Genomic DNA, 17,233 nt, shown 5'->3' with positions numbered 1-17,233 from the left:
TTTTGAGCAGGGAATTAAAAATTTGCCTAAACGTTGGGAAGACATTGTAAATAATAAAGGGAAATTAAATAAAATTGATTAATAAATACTTTAAACATCTTTTTTATTAATTTTAAAACCACCTTTAAAAAACGCACGATCTTATGGACTGACCTGTAAATAAATAAATTCGTGTAACAGCAGAGGCAAAATAACTTTTTAAATAGTCAAGAGTAAATCTATATCGGGCATGAAATACTTAAATCGAGTATTTAGTAAAGAAAAATCAATAAATTCCTTTCAAGTCACACATTGTTGCTTCATTTTAAAAATCGAATCCAAATTTAACAGAAAATGAAATAAAAAAAACTCAAAATCAGACCATTAAAAGTTAAGTAAGGAATTTTCCGTACTTAAATTTAAGTTTTATTGATTTCGAGAGTAAATAATTTTCTACACTTCTTCTCTGAGCTATGGTTAAACGTCTCTTAGTGCGGCAGTTAGAATTTGGTAAGACTGTGTTTTTGCATCCGGAGCAAGGCGAATCTATTTAAGCTACTAGACCAACAACAATGTTTTTGTGCATTAGAATACCACAACAAAAGAAAGTAGAGTAGTAAATAAAATGCCAATGGTCAATGGGAAGGAAAAAAATAATAAATTAGTCTTGATCTGGATTGTGGACTTTCTTCAATTCGTTTTTCAATTTTCAACTCCCATAAAAAGCGTAATTTTATTATCATTGACAAATTAAAAAATTGTCTTTGCACTGCTTTTCACTTGAAATTCGAAAGGCCTTTTATTTTTAATGCGAGTATTTGAAATCACAAAGCATTTGTATATTTTTTCACTACTGTGTCCACTTTCTTTAACAAAACTAAAACAAACAATGGATAATAGTGTACTTATGCTATTGTTGTTGTACTTTTTATTTTTGTTTTTTTTTTATTTCTTTGTAGCAATGTGGAAAAACGATGAGTATTCGCAACATGTCGCATTAAATTGAAATAAAAAAGATTCCCTGCATGGCTTAATCTTCGTTGAAAAAAAAACAAGCAGAAATACACAAATAAAATGTTTAACTGCCTAAGTGAAACACACACATACGCGCATGCTTATGCATAAAAAATCGTTGTGAGCGTCTGCCACAAAATAAGCGGCGTGGTTGGATGGCTGTGCTGTTGGGTGCCGAGTTGATAAAAAGCGCCAAGCGCATGCGCAACGCGAAACATTTACGTGTCGAACGCGCGCTAGGTAAGCTCGTCTTGGGATGGTGCAAATGATTACATAACTGCAGGAAAAATAAAGAGTGCCATGGGAAATAAAATTGAAAAATTAAGAAATTAAATGGAAGTGCAGTATTAAAAATTATTTTAAAAATAATTAAACAATTATTAAAAATTAATTAAATGTTCACGAAAATAACTTGAAATCAAAAGCTCAGCAGGGTGTTATTTAATTAAAACTCAAATACGTATAAAAAAACCAAAGGAATTTGTATTAAATCACAAAAATATAAATTGTTAAAAGCTGTTTATTAATTCATAAAGAACGGCAATAAAAATTACATTTGCTATTATTTTAGAAAATTTGTTAATATTCGAAAAATTTCCTTCTTCCGCCTTCATTGCAGTTCCCGGAATCGAACAACTATTCAAAAATTTACAAAAATGAAAAGCCTCATCGTGTTTTGCACTCTCTTGGCGCTCGCATTGGCACATCCGCAGCGTGAAGGTGCCGCGTACACCAACGAAGCCATCCGTCAGGCACAACAGACCTTCCTCATACCGAAAGATGCGCAAATTCAAAATGTACAAGAGGGCATTGAGCTGGGCGCATACGAAGCAATTCCCGGCAATCAACGGATAAATCTCTTCGAGATTCTCGGCGATCAAGTACCCTCGGAAGTGATAAACAATCTGCAAGCGCAAGTCGATCAGATTGGTAAGAATAAGTGAGCGTTGAGCGCGCAATCGACGGCGCGTAAACTAAATTGTAATTAAATTAATTTTTGTTTTTGTTATCATCATTGCGAAAAATTCATTTATAATTATTTTTTTGTTGAATTAGTTTCTATGAAAATTTGAAAAAATAAATATTTTGGAAAAAAAAATCCAAAAAAAAAAAACAAGAAATGTTTTGCCTATCTTCAGCTTAGTTTAGACAACAGGAAATCAAACTGAGATGTAAAATCAATAGCGAAAAAGTGAAAGTCAATTCATTTATTTGGCAATTATCCATGGGAGCCAAGAAAGTCCCACGACATGCAGCCTAACGAGTTCGTTAGCTATTTTTGCTCATTTCCTCCTTTGATCAGGCATAGATGTCTAACTCATGCATAACAGTGGCTCGCAGTGTATGTTAATGTACGGCTAACAAAAGATTTAATTTTTATTTTTTTTCCTATTTATTTTTATTTCTATTTATTTTATTTTATTTGTATTTTTTATTTTTATTTCTATTTTCTTTTTTTCCCCCCAAAAGCTTTTTTATTTTTTTGTTGTAACCTTTTTCTGATGCGCGGCATATCTGCCGCTTTCACTATGTCTTTATCGATCGTGATCGTGGTCACCGGCTATGATCGCCTTAAGCGTAATTCAATGCTTGGTAACGACGTAACACAACGGGAAGCACAGATATGTGGACGAGACCGCTACTGCACTGTCGTTGCATGTTAATTACCCACGGCAAGTCTGAGCGAATACAAAATGTGTTTATAAATCAATGCATAGCATGGAAACGCATAAAATATTGTACTATTATTTGCCTTTGATGTCATGTCTGGTGTAATTATGAATTCTTGAATAGTTGGTGGACAGGTGATGCGGTTCGCAGACGTGGAAATTAATTAAGTCATTTTATTTTATTTTATTTCGTTTTATCTTTTTAATTTCAATTTATTTTAATCTGTTTGATTTTATTTTATTTTATGTTTCTTTATATTATTTTATTTTGTTTGATTGTATTTGGTTTAATCTTTCTTATTTTATTTTATTTTTGTGATTTTATGCTACATTTTTATATTATTTTGATTTATTTTATTGGGTTTGAACTGATTTTATTTTTCTTTGTGTATTTATTTTTTATGTAATTTAATTTAATTTTTTTTATATTTTTTTATTTTTAATAATATATTATTTTGATTTATCTTACTTGATTTTAATTTATCTAATTTTTTGTACTCAGTTTGATATTATTTTATTATATCTTTCTTATTTTATTTAATTTATTTTATTCTATCCCAATTCATATTTTTATTTTATTTCTTAATTTTGATTCTTTCATTATATCTTTCATATTTTATTTAATTTTTTTATATTATTATGATTTATTTTATTTGGATTTAATTTATTTTATTTTATCTTTTTTAATTATATTTTATTTTATCTTATTTTGTTTTACTCTGTTTTATTTCATTTTATTTTATTGCATTTAATTTTATTTGGTTTTATCTTTCTTATTTTATTTTAATTTCATTTTTTGATATTATTTTATTCTATTTGATTATATTTTATTTCATATTATTTTAATTTTTTTTATTTTTTTTAAGATTATTTTTTATATATTTCACATTTTATTTTATTTTATTCTATTTGATTTTATTGTTTTCATCGGCTTTTTATTTTATCTTATTTTATTTAATTTTATTACATTTGATTTTATTTGGTTTTATCTTTCTTATTTTATTTTATTTTATATTACAATATATTAATTTATTTAACTTTTTTATTATTTTTGATAATATTTCATTATATCTTTCATAATTTATTTTATTCTATTTAACTTTTTCAACTTTTTTATTTTATTTTATTTTATTTATATAATTTTTTTAATTCACTTTAATTTATTTCATATTACTTTATTTAAAATTTTTTATTACTATTGTTTTTTGTTTTAAGCTCTTCCTATTTTATTTAATTTCATTTTATTTTTCTTCACTTTTTAAGATTTTTACTAATACATCCATAAATCATTATGTCATTAATTACTGCCGAAACCATTCATATTTTGGCCATAAATTTTCCTTTCACTTCACGGCTATATACGAGTATTACAGTTACAGCATACGAACACAAGTGTAGTATATCAATAGGTGCAGTTGCGTAAATGTTGACGGCAGATCATCTTCACACTTGCCTGCGTATAACCTCAGCTGTTCACCATTACCGAAGTCTATCGGCAACCATCCTAATGGTCGTTGCACTTGCAGCAAGTATTTGAATGTTGTTCATTTGCACTGTACGAAGAACGGCAGGTAGGAGTTTAAACCTTTCAAGTTCATCGTTTAATTGACGCACTTTTTTTTCAAATGCCATGGTGGTTGCATCGATCGATTATGTAACAAATTGATGGTCAACCAACCAAATAACTGCTTCATTACCCTAATATTAGCACTTCATTTGGATTAAAGTTAATTATCTATTATTATTGTCATTATATTATGGCTCCTGTAAGTAGTGAAATTTTAAAATTCTTCGCTCACATTTATGATAGTAAGATTATTAAATGCAAGAGAAAGGGCTGTAACACTTACTCATACCTTTACCTACCTTTACCCACAGATATTCGTAACGTTTGTTAGTAAGGCAGGCACAACAGCTTTGGAAATCCGAAAGAGATCAACAACCAAAAAAACTACAAAAATTGCTTTATCTTACAAATTTACGTACATCTATACTAATATTATAAAGAGGAAAACTTTGTTTGTTTGGTTGTAACGAATAGGCTCAAAAACTACTGGACCGATTTTAAAAATTCTTTCACCATCACATGGATTACATTTTATTTAGGAAAAAAATAGGGTTCCGTAAGATATTTGGATTTTTCGGACACAAACTAAAAAAAATCTTATATATAAAATAAAGTCAACTTTTTGTGTGTGTTCGCTAACCGGCCGTGTCTGCACCGAATTAAACCAAACTTACACACCTTGTTAAGAAGGTATTGAAGATGGTTTCCGTATAGTTAGGATACCTATTGGTGGATAGGGCTCGAGATATAGGTCAAAACGGGGACCCGGGTAACCTTCGGATGTGTATGTACAATATGGGTATCAAATGGAAGCTGTTGGTGAATGCTTTAGTTCAGAGTATTTTTCATGCCGCTCCGTGACTAGGGTCTCGAGATAGAGACCAAAACGTGGACCCTAGAATGTGTTTGTACAATGTGGATATCAAATTGAAGCTGTTGGTGAATGCTTTAGTACAGAGTATTTTTCATGCCGCTCCGTGACTGGGGTCTCGAGATATAGGTCAAAACGTGGACCCGGGTAACCTTTGGTTGTGTATGTACAATATGGGTATCAAATGAAAGCTGTTGATAAGTGCTTTAATACGGGGTAATTTTCATACCTATTGATGACTAGGGTCTCGAAATATATGCCAAAACGTGGACCCGCCGTGTCTTTGCACCGAATTAAACCAAACTTACGCACATTGTTAAGTAAGTATTGAAAATGGGTTTCGTAAAGTTTGGTTGTAATTCGGAGCACTGGCAATGGGTACAGCGTTCTTTTGAACCAGCCATAATGTCGCTTACTTTTTTAACGCTTGGGGCGGAACTGAACTGTCAAATTGACAGTGTGAGTTACAATGTGTCAATATTTCTTTCTGATTTGGATGCCATAAGGAAAAAACGTAAGTGCAACATGTAAAAATTGTTTGTGAATTTTTTTGGAGTGGATTTTGGAACAGTGAATAATTTCGTACGAAATTTGAGAATATAATGTGAAATCCGAATGAAATTATGTGTTCGTGGAAAAAAAAAAATTTTTCGTTCTTTTTTTTGAAAAATATAAATGGATAATGGTTAAAAAAGCTCCAATGCTTAATAAAACATATAAATTGAAACGAAAAATTCATGGATGATGAGGAAAAAAGACGATTGTTTATTCATATGCGTTGATTTGAAATTTAAAAACAATCTTCTTTTTTCCTGATTTTCAATTTATATTTTATATTTACTCAAAAACAAATAGAAAAACAAAACATATTGTTTATGCCAAAGCGCTTGAATAAAGAATAAAGAAATAAATAATATGAAAACCATATATTTTCTGTTCTAAACCATATCTATTATATTTTAGTGTGCCCAGCGAAGGGGGCCGGGTTTGCTAGTTTTAATATAAAAATAAAATTAATCGATTTTTTTTTATTTAATAAAATAAAAAAATTTAAAACAAGTATTTTTATTATTTTAATATAAAAACAAACTTAATCGATTTTTTAATAAATCTGTTGGTCTTGAAATTAATCACTTGATGCATTAATCGAATAATGCATTTTTGCCATCACGAACAGACAGTGGGAGCCAATCGAAATTAATTATAACCTGTGCGCACGCAGTAGAAAACACGGATATGGTGCCTACCAAAAACTGGTACTTTCTTTTTGGCGAATTCGACAATTGAGTGACGTCTGTATCGAAAATAAGCAAAGCTTTGGGTACAAATGGAAGCACGTGCAGACGCATAATTTAATTATTAAAGGTTTGCTCATTCGTCACCATTGTACAGATCCACAAGTAAACACACTCCCTGATACCAAAACACTCTTATATGTAACTTGGTTGCATACAAAATTATTAAATTTCATAGAACTTCGTATAAAAATATCTTAAAATTTACGTAAAAATTCAGATATTTCTCAATACTCATTAAAAAACATTATTATAAACAAGGAATATATTAAAAATATAGTATTTGTTATTGTAAATTTTCCAAGTCAGTGATATTATCTTGGATTTTTCCTATTATTTTTAATTCGGCATAGCAACGCCGCCAATACGCTCAAGCAAAAAGGCCACGCACTCACACTATCACACATTTGGGTGCCTGTCAAACCCACAACAAGGGTACCTACCGAAAAATAGGAAGAAGAGGAGTGTTTTTACTGGCATGAAATTTGATTTTGTATGAAATTTTAATAATTTATTATGCAACCATGTTAAATAAAAAAGCGTTTTGAAATCAGGTGATCTCAGCTGTGGGCAAAACAACTTTTGACAATCAGCGGAGGGTGTTTGTACTTATGGATTTGTACAATAATCAATAATGAGAACTTGACATCTGTTTTCGAGAAACCTGTGTTGCTACATTCAAATTTCATTGAGAAAGAGCAGTAAGAAAGTGTGTTACATTCCTCAAAAACTGGATACAGCCTCAAGTAAATTTAATACAAGCAAAATGCGTGAGCATGTCGTGAGGATTTTTATGAGTTTTTTAAATTTTCTTCAGAGCTTGACACTAGGCTTTACTGTGTAACTAATATATGACGATTTGTGAACTGCTAAAATTATAATTTTTTTTTCTGAAATGCAACCCTATGCAAATCAAGCAACTCTCTCAAGCACATGTCGGCATTTCAATTTGACATTTCAACCAACATGTGTACATCGTGAAACTGACAAAACACTTCAATATCGGTGTGGTTATATTTCGAAGTAAAAATTATAACTTGAAAGTTTATGCTTCAGAGCATATGAAAGCAATACAATTTTTTAGAAAATAAGTGTAGAACGTTGCCAAATAATGGAGGTAGAAAACGGCGAGGGACAAGTACAGGTGCGCCTGAAGACCAAACAGGAACAGTTAGTATCAATTTAATCCTCAGCGATGCAGAGTTCCGTTTTATTATTAAAACTTCCACTTCTAGTTATGCTGTGCCTGATGTACCTTATACAATCGAAGGAAGCGTAACCACCGCTGACCTGAACACATTCGTTAACACGTTGTTGGAGCAAGCCGAGATCAATGCCGGCGACCATAAATCTCCCGTTGAATTTGATTTCATAGTAATTAATGAATATTTGCGCGGACGTCTGTGCGATCACTTACGCGAAAAGGAAATTTCCTTTGAAGACACTGTAGATATTGAATATGTTGAACGTTTCCCAGCGCCAGAACCTCAAGACTGCTTGCTGCATGATGATTGGGTATCAGCAGTTAAGGCAAGTGACAAATGGATATTGACCGGCTGCTACGACAACACCATAAACATATGGACGGAAAAAGGCAAACATGTATTAACAATACCGGGGCATACACAGCCAGTGAAGGCAGTAGCTTGGGTGTCGGTTGATGAGCAGCGTGGAAAATTCGTAACATGTTCCCAGGATCAAACTGCGATGCTTTGGGAATGGTTAGTTGGTACGAATTCAGTGGAATGCGTTTCGGTTTGTAAAGGGCATGAGCGTGCGATCGATTGTGTTGATGTAAGTCCAGATAAAGCACGTTTCGCCACGGGTAGCTGGGACACAATGCTAAAGATATGGTCGGCGGGTAAGAAATATAATGAAATGATTTGGCTGATAAAAAATTAAGCGAGCATGTTTTTGTAATTTAGAAATAAATGAAGGAGGTGAAGGTACTTCGAAGCGTGCAAGAGAAAGTAACACAACAAGGGTAAGTGCTTAGAAAGAAAACTGCATGCTGGTAGATGAAAATAATGAAAAATGTAGCATGTCTGAGTTGCACGAGTTGTTGAGTTTATATTAATCCATACCACATATCTAGGTTCCTCAAATGACTTTACAAGGGCATCGTGAATGCATTTCTTCCGTACAATGGATGGATACAGATGCACTTTTAACAAGCAGTTGGGATCATACTTTGAAAATTTGGGATCTAAATCTCGAGGGTATTAAAATGGAAGTTTCCGCTAATAAATCAATTTTTGATGCCAGTTACTCTAAGCTGAATCATCTCATTGTCACAGCATCGGCAGACAAAAATCTTCGTCTCTACGATCCGCGCACGAATCGTAAGTTTGAGTAATGCAACACGAGTACTTAATTTGTTTATTGATCAATTTTTAGATGGCAACCTGGTGCGCAATACTTATTTTGGCCACAGCCATTGGGTGCAAACCGTAATGTGGTCTACAACAGAGGAATACCTCTTTGTGTCTGGTTCGTACGATAATCAAAATAAACTGTGGGATTACAGATGGTAATAACATAACAATTAGTCAGTGCCGAGGTGTTTAACATAATTTTTAATTTTATTTTTAGCCCTAAGGCGCCGTTATACGATTTGTTGGGCCATGCAGACAAAGTGCTGGACATTGATTGGTCAAATCCGAAGTACATCGTTTCTGGTGGCTCTGATAATACAGTAAGGGTTTTCAAGTCACGCAAAGCTGTGTTGACCGAGCCCATGGATGATACTAAATAGAGACCCCACCCCCCCCCCCCCCCTTCGCAATATGCGTTTTCTGAGAAAATGTTCCAGTCGATGACGTTATAAATGTTTTTAATAGCTAAATTAGATTTTGATAAACTGAAAGAATACAAAACTCGAGTCAATAAATGTTAAAAATTGATGCGATCATCTGGTTTCATTTCAAAGTTTTAGGGAATTAAATATTTTGTTGGGTGTTCATTGGGAAGCTCATTTGAAACATTGCAATTATGTAGCAAATTTCAATGAAATTACTATTAGTATAAAAAACGTGCTTTGAACAATTGTAAATTGTGAGTATTTATAATTTTTAATCGTTATTATTGTTTTGTTCCAACATAAATAAATCACATGTCTACAACAATTTGGGCTTGGAATATCATAGAAAGTTATTGTAGCAGCATAAACATTCCCCACACTTACATACGGAGATTCATAGAAAGTCGTATGTTTAGCTACCAAAATTTCCGTAACTTATTTTGTGTACTTATTTTATTACACTTGGCAGTGCCATTTGAAAAAAGATATAAATGGTAACACTATCCGTGCATTGTCAATTTTCGCAATGGTACGCCGTATGAACATGGCAGCAATTGCCGGCTTAAGTAAATACATTATAGTCATCCCTTTCACGCTTATGTATATTTATGCTATTGTATATGGTTCGTAGATTCGCGAAAATCTCGAGCCAACAACAATTACGGCAACCTCAAACAACAAAAGCGAAAGGCAAACGGAGGAACAGTTTTGATAATAGTAAAAAGGAAGAGGAAGAGTTGTGTAAAAAGCAAACGAATAAGTGGAAGAGCAGCAGAAAAGCAGAAAAGAAGAAAAACCAAATTGCTGCCTGATTGCTTGCTGTCTGTCTGACTTTCGTTTGATGGAAGAATTGAAAAGTTTTTGTGATTCTTCCGTATAAATTGCAATAAGAGAAAATTTAAGGAATTCAAAAGTAAAGAGCTTATATAAAACGTGAATTTTGGTGGAGAACATTGGTTGCGAGTTGCAGTGATTCTTTATAAAGGCAAGTACCCAGTGGCGAAAAGAAAATTTCACTAGAAGCTGTATAGTAAAGAATGCATACATATAGAAGAGAGAAGTGTGAGTGCTGCAAGTGGGGGTAAGCTACGCTTCACTATTTGCACAAAGTGGTAATAGCCGCTTTGCGGGATGTGTAAAACAGGAAAAACTGATTGATGGAAAGGTAGGAGGACATGGATGCTGGATATTTTCGTAATTAAACAAAAATTGTTGAATACAATAGTAATGAAGTTTTTTTTTTATTTTAATTGCCTCTTACACGATCATGCTGCGATGCATTACTGCTATTGGCAATCGCTGGCAATACAAACTACGAAGATTACATGCTTAAGGGGAGCTTCCATGGCCGCATAACTCGGCGAATGCGTTCGTAATTGATTTTTCTTGGCGTTAATATTTCATTTGTTTTATAACAGCAATTCGTCATCCATCCACTGTTCAAGTCTGCTGCTTCTTTCTTTATTTCGTTTCATTATTAAATTCCCAAAATGGCCGCTAAATCTACTAGCTCTTTTTTTCGCAGCAACGTGTAGGGTGGACCAACGGCTGAGTGGCCAATGCCCTGAAAGCTGATACCACCTCCGAAGCGTAAAGTTCTTTTTTTGGAGTTTTGTTTTTAGTCGAGTTCTGGCACGTTACATTCGAGAAGAGAATTAAACGTTAGCCAGACAACTGCAGTAATGAGTAGTTAAACATATTTGTTCGCCACAGCCGGTCCTACGTTACTTAGTAAATTTATAACCGGCCGTGGACTTGGCTGTCACTTCAACCGTATTACGCAAAAACTAATTGAGCATATTTCGCACTGTTGCAACAACTACAACTGTATGCCATCATCCTCGACCTTCTGCAAGTTCAAGTGCAATTCTATGATTTCGTTCCACTTCCTTTTTCATAACCTGTCATAGTTGAAGTTTCTAAGTCAAATGCAATTTTTATGTACGCAAGTATCATGAATAATTAACAATGGAAAGTCTGCGGAAAAATATGAGAGAATGTATGAGTAGCATTATTTTTTTTTTGTTCACTCCTCTCGAAAGCATAGGGACTCGACAAGACTCTTCCATTGTGCACGTTTCTGTGCTGTTGTTTTTGCACCGTCCCATGAGCTGTCGGTGCTACTGCTACAACAACAACATGTTGGCATCTGCTAGTTCGCGCAGCATCGACCTTCTCCAAGTGTTTTTGGTCGTACGCGACCTCTGCTCCCTTGCGGGTTCCAGTCCAGAGCCATTCTCGTGATGCTATCTGGTGGTTTTCTCAACGTGTGACTTATTCATCGCCACTTTGTGCCTTTGATTTGCCTAAGGATGGGTTCCTTGTTCGTTAATCTCCACAGTGCGTCGTTATTGATTGTGTTTGGCCCGAATATTCTGCAGATGATGCAGAGGCATTTGTTGATGAAGGATAGTAGCCTCTGTGTGATAGTGATGGTAGCTTTATTATGTTACTGAAATTTTTGATTGCAATAATACTGCAAATTTGTTTGTAAAAACTTTGCTATTGTTTTTATTTTCAATCATATTTTATTAACAGATCACTCGCTTAAACCGCCCATTTGATCTCAATAAGTCAACTACAGCTCGCCCAGTGTCCGCTCGAGCGTGTATCAGCGATTCACAAATATCGAGGTATAATACATTTGCGCCTAGAGCATGTCCTCAACTTCGGCGGCCAGTGGTAGTAGCGGTGCAGGTAGTGGAAGTTCAGCCTCTGCCGCCGCCACCGCACCAAATGCTAGCAATAGTATGAACGCAAGCAGTGGTCGCGGCCGCAACAGCAACGCTGGGGGTGCCAACGCTAATAATTCGGGTGCCGGAAGCTCCAACGCCAATCCAAACAACGCTGTGAATGCTGCTGGCACTGCCACTGCAGGGACAGGGGCTGGAGAAGAGACACGTAAAGATCCAAAACCAAATCCAAAAATTTCCAAAGCATTGGGTACCTCAGCTAAGCGCATACAAAAGGAATTGGCCGAAATAACACTTGATCCACCACCGAATTGTAGTGCCGGTCCCAAAGGTGATAATCTGTACGAATGGGTTTCAACAATATTGGGACCGCCCGGCTCGGTATACGAAGGTGGCGTCTTCTTTCTGGATATACATTTTTCACCTGAATATCCCTTCAAACCGCCAAAGGTGACATTTCGCACGCGCATCTATCACTGCAATATAAATAGTCAGGGTGTGATTTGTTTGGATATTCTCAAAGATAATTGGTCGCCAGCGTTGACCATATCGAAGGTGTTGCTGTCAATTTGTTCCCTGCTGACTGACTGCAATCCTGGTGAGTGCACATTTTTCATACATTTAATTATAGATTTTTTTTCAAATGTTACCGCCTATTTTTGAGGTTCTATTATTTATGGTATTAAAATAGGCCATATTTTATTTAAATTGGTTAATTTTGATATGATTCTGTCCTACTTCGTAATTATTAAATTGCTAATCTTAACCGTTATCATTTCATTTTAGCGGACCCTTTGGTTGGCAGCATCGCTACTCAATATTTGCAGAACCGTGAGGAGCACGACAGAATCGCACGACTTTGGACAAAAAGGTTTGCCCAATAACCGGGCAACAAAAGTTCTTTGTAAATTTAATTTAACCTGATTTTTTACAGATATGCAACATGATTTCCTAATCTTGTAAGTCCCGACATTAAAATAAAATTACATATATAACAACAGCAGCAACAATACAAAAAGTTATGTTTGCGGCAAAAAAAAAAAAAATAAAATAAAAAAATAAAAAATTGAAACGAAAAATAAAAAATTGCAAACATCCTGCAAATAAATTATAATGATAATGGTAAAATTATGATTTTAAAAGGAAAGTATCTCTCCTAAATATGTATAACACTATATAATATATATTAGAAATTAATTATAAAAATAATACATAATATAACAAAACGAAAAAAAAAAAAAAATATTAAGCAGATATTGAGTAGGAACAAGGGACCGGAAGCGAATGAATACCAAGTTTAATTATTAGCGTGCATTTTCATTTTTTTCAAAAACAAATGTCATTCAAAAGACGAACGTAAGCATAACACTGCTAAATTTAACGAAATCGAAAATACTATACTTATAAAATAAAAAATATGTACAATTCATGTTTTACTTTTATGTGAGAAAAGAAATCAATCAACCAAACATACATACCTACATACATAATTGCAAACTTCACTTCAACAAAATACAATACAAATAAGTAATAAACCAAATCGCTGATGGAGTGTGAAAATAATAAACCACATAAGTCCAGCTGCATACAAACATTATTTTGAAGCAAAACAGCAATAAAAAAAAATAGAAAAAATCCCAAACAAGAAAATTATGGTAACGAAAGAGCTGATAAATCTGTTCGATTAATTGTATTTTAGTGACGGAACTGAGAAGCAGGTGACAACTTCTTGTCTTTAAATTGTAAACATAATCGTGAGCCTCAAATAAAAACTATGATACAAAATATTGAATTCCATGTCTCTCATATGTGTTCGTAGTATAGTTAAGTGTATTCGGCATTTCTTTTAATTGTTTAACAAATGACACGCGTTTGTTAGTGGCTTTGCTTGTCGAAATACACAAAGCACAGTTGAATGCCGGGCATACATATGTGTGTGTGTTGGTGTGTAATCAGCTTAGAGTAATGCGTCTGCTCATATTACGTGCTGTGCAACCCTTTTCCACAATGTGATAAGTATTGTGCCCTGACTGAGGTTACGATGCAGGGGGTTACATACATACATATGTTCGTATCTGCACACTGACGAAGAATATTTTTTTGTAGATGTGTTATTTGTTTCGGCTTTTGCATAAATGAAAACTAGACAACGACGAATTTCATTTCTAATTAGTAAGTTTCATGTCGTCAGAGCAACATCTTCATAGTGAGGAAATGTTTCCGTTGAAGTAACATAATGTCTTTTGATGTTGAATGCCCGCAGAGTGGATGGAATGAATGGTAGGGTTAGAAAATATTGGGTTGGAGGTAAAGTTCTGTCGCATTATAAATAGGCAGGTAATTCTTGTAAACAAAAAAAGCATCTGGCTAGTGAATAATTGGGATTTTTTTTTGTTTTTTTACCTGCTGTATAATATAAAAGCAGTCCTTTTTTAGCGTTCACCATTTACTTGTGATATTTAAAGTGAGAAACTTGTCAGTAGATAAAGTGCATTTACGACACTGCATTTTGTATAGACTCGAAAAAGGAAGCACGTTGTAACAGCATAAACATTCCCCAAACATATGCTGGGAATGCTGCTGAAGTGGCAGTCCTTGGCCGGATATAAATCTGGGTCGTTCCGGTTACGTAGAACTAACTGTCGTGGGAGCATCGCATCGGTTGCATGTAAAAATTTATGTGCGGTATTTGGAAAAAATATTGTAAATGTTCGTACTTGTCAAAGATGCTAAAGCAAATTTCGTTCCAGGGATCTAAGCCTACAAGATAGTAATCGATCAGGACGACTATCCGAGATCGATAATGTTTTGCGATCCATGCTTGAAAATGTGGATTACATTTAACAAGCCGATAAATTGCAAAAGAGTTTGGCATTCATCATACAACTGTTGGAAATCTCTTGAGTTTGTGTTAAAGCAAAGTGTTTGGGTTCCACATGAATTAACGGAAAATAATTTTTCTTTAAAATACGACAGAACTTTTCCTCCAACCCAATATAATGTTCCGCAAATATATAGACTTAACGGCAAATGGGTATATCTGGATCCATTTTGCATAACCCACTAAATTTTGCACGTCCAGCAGAACTCTGCTGCACAGAAGAACGTTTAATGTAGTATAGGCCAGCGGAATGGAGATAGATATGCCATTTTATAGAATACTGTATTTGCCTATCAAAATATATTGAGTGACTATAGTAATCGATTTGAATATATCTGTTTCAGGGAAGGGATGCATAATTGACGGCTTACACTCTTTTTGGGAGCTTGGTCGAGCCCCTTTTGCTGTTTGTGGCGTGCGTCTTGTTGATGTTCCCCAAATGTATAGACCTACAGTTTTAAGCTACAAATGGTGCCGTAGCCGTAACCATAACCACAGCAAAAACATTACAACAGCTCTTGTCGATTAGTCATGCCGTAACCGTAAACAGCTGATATTGAAGTAGAATTAATGACAACATATCCATTTTATTTTTATAAAATCACGGATAATTTTCCACTAAGCCAATTATTTTTTCGTCGTTCATATTCAAATATTCAAATTTTGATCGCAAATATCAAAACAAATGTAAAGTATTTCACAGCTGCTTAGGGTGAAGGGTCAAAATAAAAATTCAATAGATACATTCGGCTATGATTATGGTTACGGTGTTTTGATGCGGCACCTGTAATCGTTAACAGTGATGCTCATATGCTTGATTAGAACAGCTGTTTGCTTTGGTTACGGTTATGGCTAAGGTACGGCCACACTAATCGCAGCTTTAACCCGACTCCGATCGATATGATTTTTTATGAGGAGCTTTTTTCATGTCAGCAATACACTCGAAGGCTTGTCATTGCTTGCCGAGGGACTACCGCTATTAGAACAAACTTGTTCTGCCATTTTGGTATTTCATGCACAGAGATAGAATAGTGCATTAAATTTTGAGTGAACTTCACTCTTTTCTACTAAATCTGCTCGTTGTGACGCTGGTTGATCTAATTAACTACTTATTTTGTGGAACAAGACCGATGTACGACTACCACTATAATTATAGTCATAGTGGAATGGACGAAGCAAACCGACTGGGTCTGGTGGTGAACGAGGACAAAAGGAAATACCTCCTGCCATCAAACAAACAGTCGGCGCACTTGAGTATCGGCACCCACGTCACTGTTGGTAGTTATAATTGTAAAAGAGTTCGTGTATTTAGGAATCAGCATTAACACCGATAACATCGTCAGCCTTGAAATCCAATGGAGAATCTCTCTCGCCCACAGTGAACTTTGGACTAAGTAGGCAATTAAATAGTTAAGTCCTCTCTCGACGAACAAAACTGACACTTTATAAGGATCTCATCATGCCCGTCTTAACGTATGGCGCAGAAGCGTGGACGATGACCATATCCGATGAAGCGACGTTTGGAGTGTTTGAGAGAGAGATTATGCGCAAGATTTTTAGACCTTTGCACGTTGGCAACAGCGAATATCGCAGGTGATGAAAGAATGAGTTTTACGGCGACATAAACACAGAGTGGCGAATAAAGATCCAGCGTCTACGTAGGCTGGCGCATGTCGTCCGAATGGATACAAACGCTTCGGCTCTGAAAGTATTCGATACGGTACCAGCTGGAGGAATAGAAGGGCCTCCTATGCGTTGGAAAGATCAGGTGGGTTTGGCTTCACGTCGCGTTAGCAGTTATCGCGCCAATTAAGAAGAAGAATAGAATAGTTGAACCTTTCACTACTTTAAAAATTAGTAGAGCTTAAAATTTAGAGCACCACCCCCAACTCTGGTCTGTTTGAGCGTCTGCGGATGACTCCCTGTAGGGAAATCGACGCAAGTGGACACAATTTTGAACTCACCATGTAAAAACAACAAGCAGCTGATACACCTACCTTTAGATGACGTTTCCAAAACAGTCGGTTCTACGTTACCAAAACGTTTCGGATTTATATTCGACCAAGGACTGTCACTCCAGCAGCAAGCCTACAACTTTTATGGGGAATGTCTACACTGTTACCACAACATAAAACAACCAACGTAAACGGGGTGGAAGAGAGGAGGAGACGCCGCACCAGTGTCCATTAATTTGCATCCACGCCAGGACGATGTGTGCATTTTTCGTACTTTACCTTCAAGTACAATTAAAAATTTTTCTGAAGTATTGCTCTGAAAAATTTAATCGAAATAAACCCATACAGTTTTATTAAATGTGTAACTATTTTATTTTATTTTGTTAACATATAGCATCAGTTTATTTAGTATCATTCACATTTATAAAATGTTATTTAATTTGCTACCAAATCCTCTCCAGGAATAAATGTTTGTATATGATCCTCACCAAAGATCCAACCTAACTTA

The 17,233-nt window shown here is 34.7% G+C and overlaps 3 protein-coding genes across 4 annotated transcripts; all 3 read left to right on the top strand.

Annotated features, from left to right (window-relative positions):
• The first annotated feature begins 1,149 nt into the window (after positions 1 to 1,149).
• LOC128864226 (uncharacterized) lies at positions 1,150 to 2,075 on the top strand. Its single transcript, XM_054103791.1, has 2 exons — positions 1,150 to 1,233; positions 1,613 to 2,075. The coding sequence occupies exon 2, from the start codon at positions 1,650 to 1,652 to the stop codon at positions 1,935 to 1,937; it is 288 nt and encodes a 95-aa protein (XP_053959766.1). The 5' UTR covers positions 1,150 to 1,233; positions 1,613 to 1,649; the 3' UTR covers positions 1,938 to 2,075.
• Positions 2,076 to 7,340: 5,265 nt separating this feature from the next.
• On the top strand, positions 7,341 to 9,173 carry LOC128862875 (ribosome biogenesis protein WDR12 homolog). The gene is made up of 6 exons (XM_054101657.1): positions 7,341 to 7,566; positions 7,632 to 8,257; positions 8,322 to 8,380; positions 8,492 to 8,738; positions 8,794 to 8,926; positions 8,989 to 9,173. The coding sequence occupies exons 1-6, from the start codon at positions 7,508 to 7,510 to the stop codon at positions 9,149 to 9,151; spliced, it is 1,287 nt and encodes a 428-aa protein (XP_053957632.1). The 5' UTR covers positions 7,341 to 7,507; the 3' UTR covers positions 9,152 to 9,173.
• A 1,164-nt stretch (positions 9,174 to 10,337) lies between these two features.
• On the top strand, positions 10,338 to 13,681 carry LOC128865406 (ubiquitin-conjugating enzyme E2 E1). Of its 2 annotated transcripts, XM_054105754.1 has the most exons (4): positions 10,338 to 10,361; positions 11,735 to 12,487; positions 12,676 to 12,760; positions 12,824 to 13,681. In XM_054105754.1, exons 2-4 carry the CDS (start codon positions 11,854 to 11,856, stop codon positions 12,834 to 12,836), a joined length of 732 nt encoding a protein of 243 aa, XP_053961729.1. In that variant the 5' UTR covers positions 10,338 to 10,361; positions 11,735 to 11,853; the 3' UTR covers positions 12,837 to 13,681. The 2 variants fall into 2 exon arrangements, with proteins under 2 accessions (XP_053961729.1, XP_053961727.1); XM_054105752.1 differs by lacking the exon at positions 10,338 to 10,361 and having other exon boundaries at positions 12,676 to 13,681.
• The last annotated feature ends 3,552 nt before the right edge of the window (positions 13,682 to 17,233 follow it).

This window comes from Anastrepha ludens, chromosome 5 (genome assembly GCF_028408465.1).
Source record: "Anastrepha ludens isolate Willacy chromosome 5, idAnaLude1.1, whole genome shotgun sequence".
Lineage (NCBI taxonomy): Eukaryota > Metazoa > Arthropoda > Insecta > Diptera > Tephritidae > Anastrepha > Anastrepha ludens.
Note: the sequence above shows the minus strand (reverse complement) of the source record. Positions and strands in the feature narration are given on the sequence as shown.

Bases quoted from the DNA above. Each gene is read 5' to 3' on its own strand.
- LOC128865406 (XM_054105754.1), top strand. From the start codon at position 11,854: ATGTCCTCAACTTCGGCGGCCAGTGGTAGTAGCGGTGCAGGTAGTGGA. The intron at 12,488-12,675 runs GTGAGTGCACAT...ATTTCATTTTAG, and splicing joins GCTGACTGACTGCAATCCTG to CGGACCCTTTGGTTGGCAGC.
- LOC128864226 (XM_054103791.1), top strand. From the start codon at position 1,650: ATGAAAAGCCTCATCGTGTTTTGCACTCTCTTGGCGCTCGCATTGGCA.
- LOC128862875 (XM_054101657.1), top strand. From the start codon at position 7,508: ATGGAGGTAGAAAACGGCGAGGGACAAGTACAGGTGCGCCTGAAGACC. The intron at 7,567-7,631 runs GTTAGTATCAAT...TTCCACTTCTAG, and splicing joins CTGAAGACCAAACAGGAACA to TTATGCTGTGCCTGATGTAC. The intron at 8,927-8,988 runs GTAATAACATAA...TTTTATTTTTAG, and splicing joins AAACTGTGGGATTACAGATG to CCCTAAGGCGCCGTTATACG.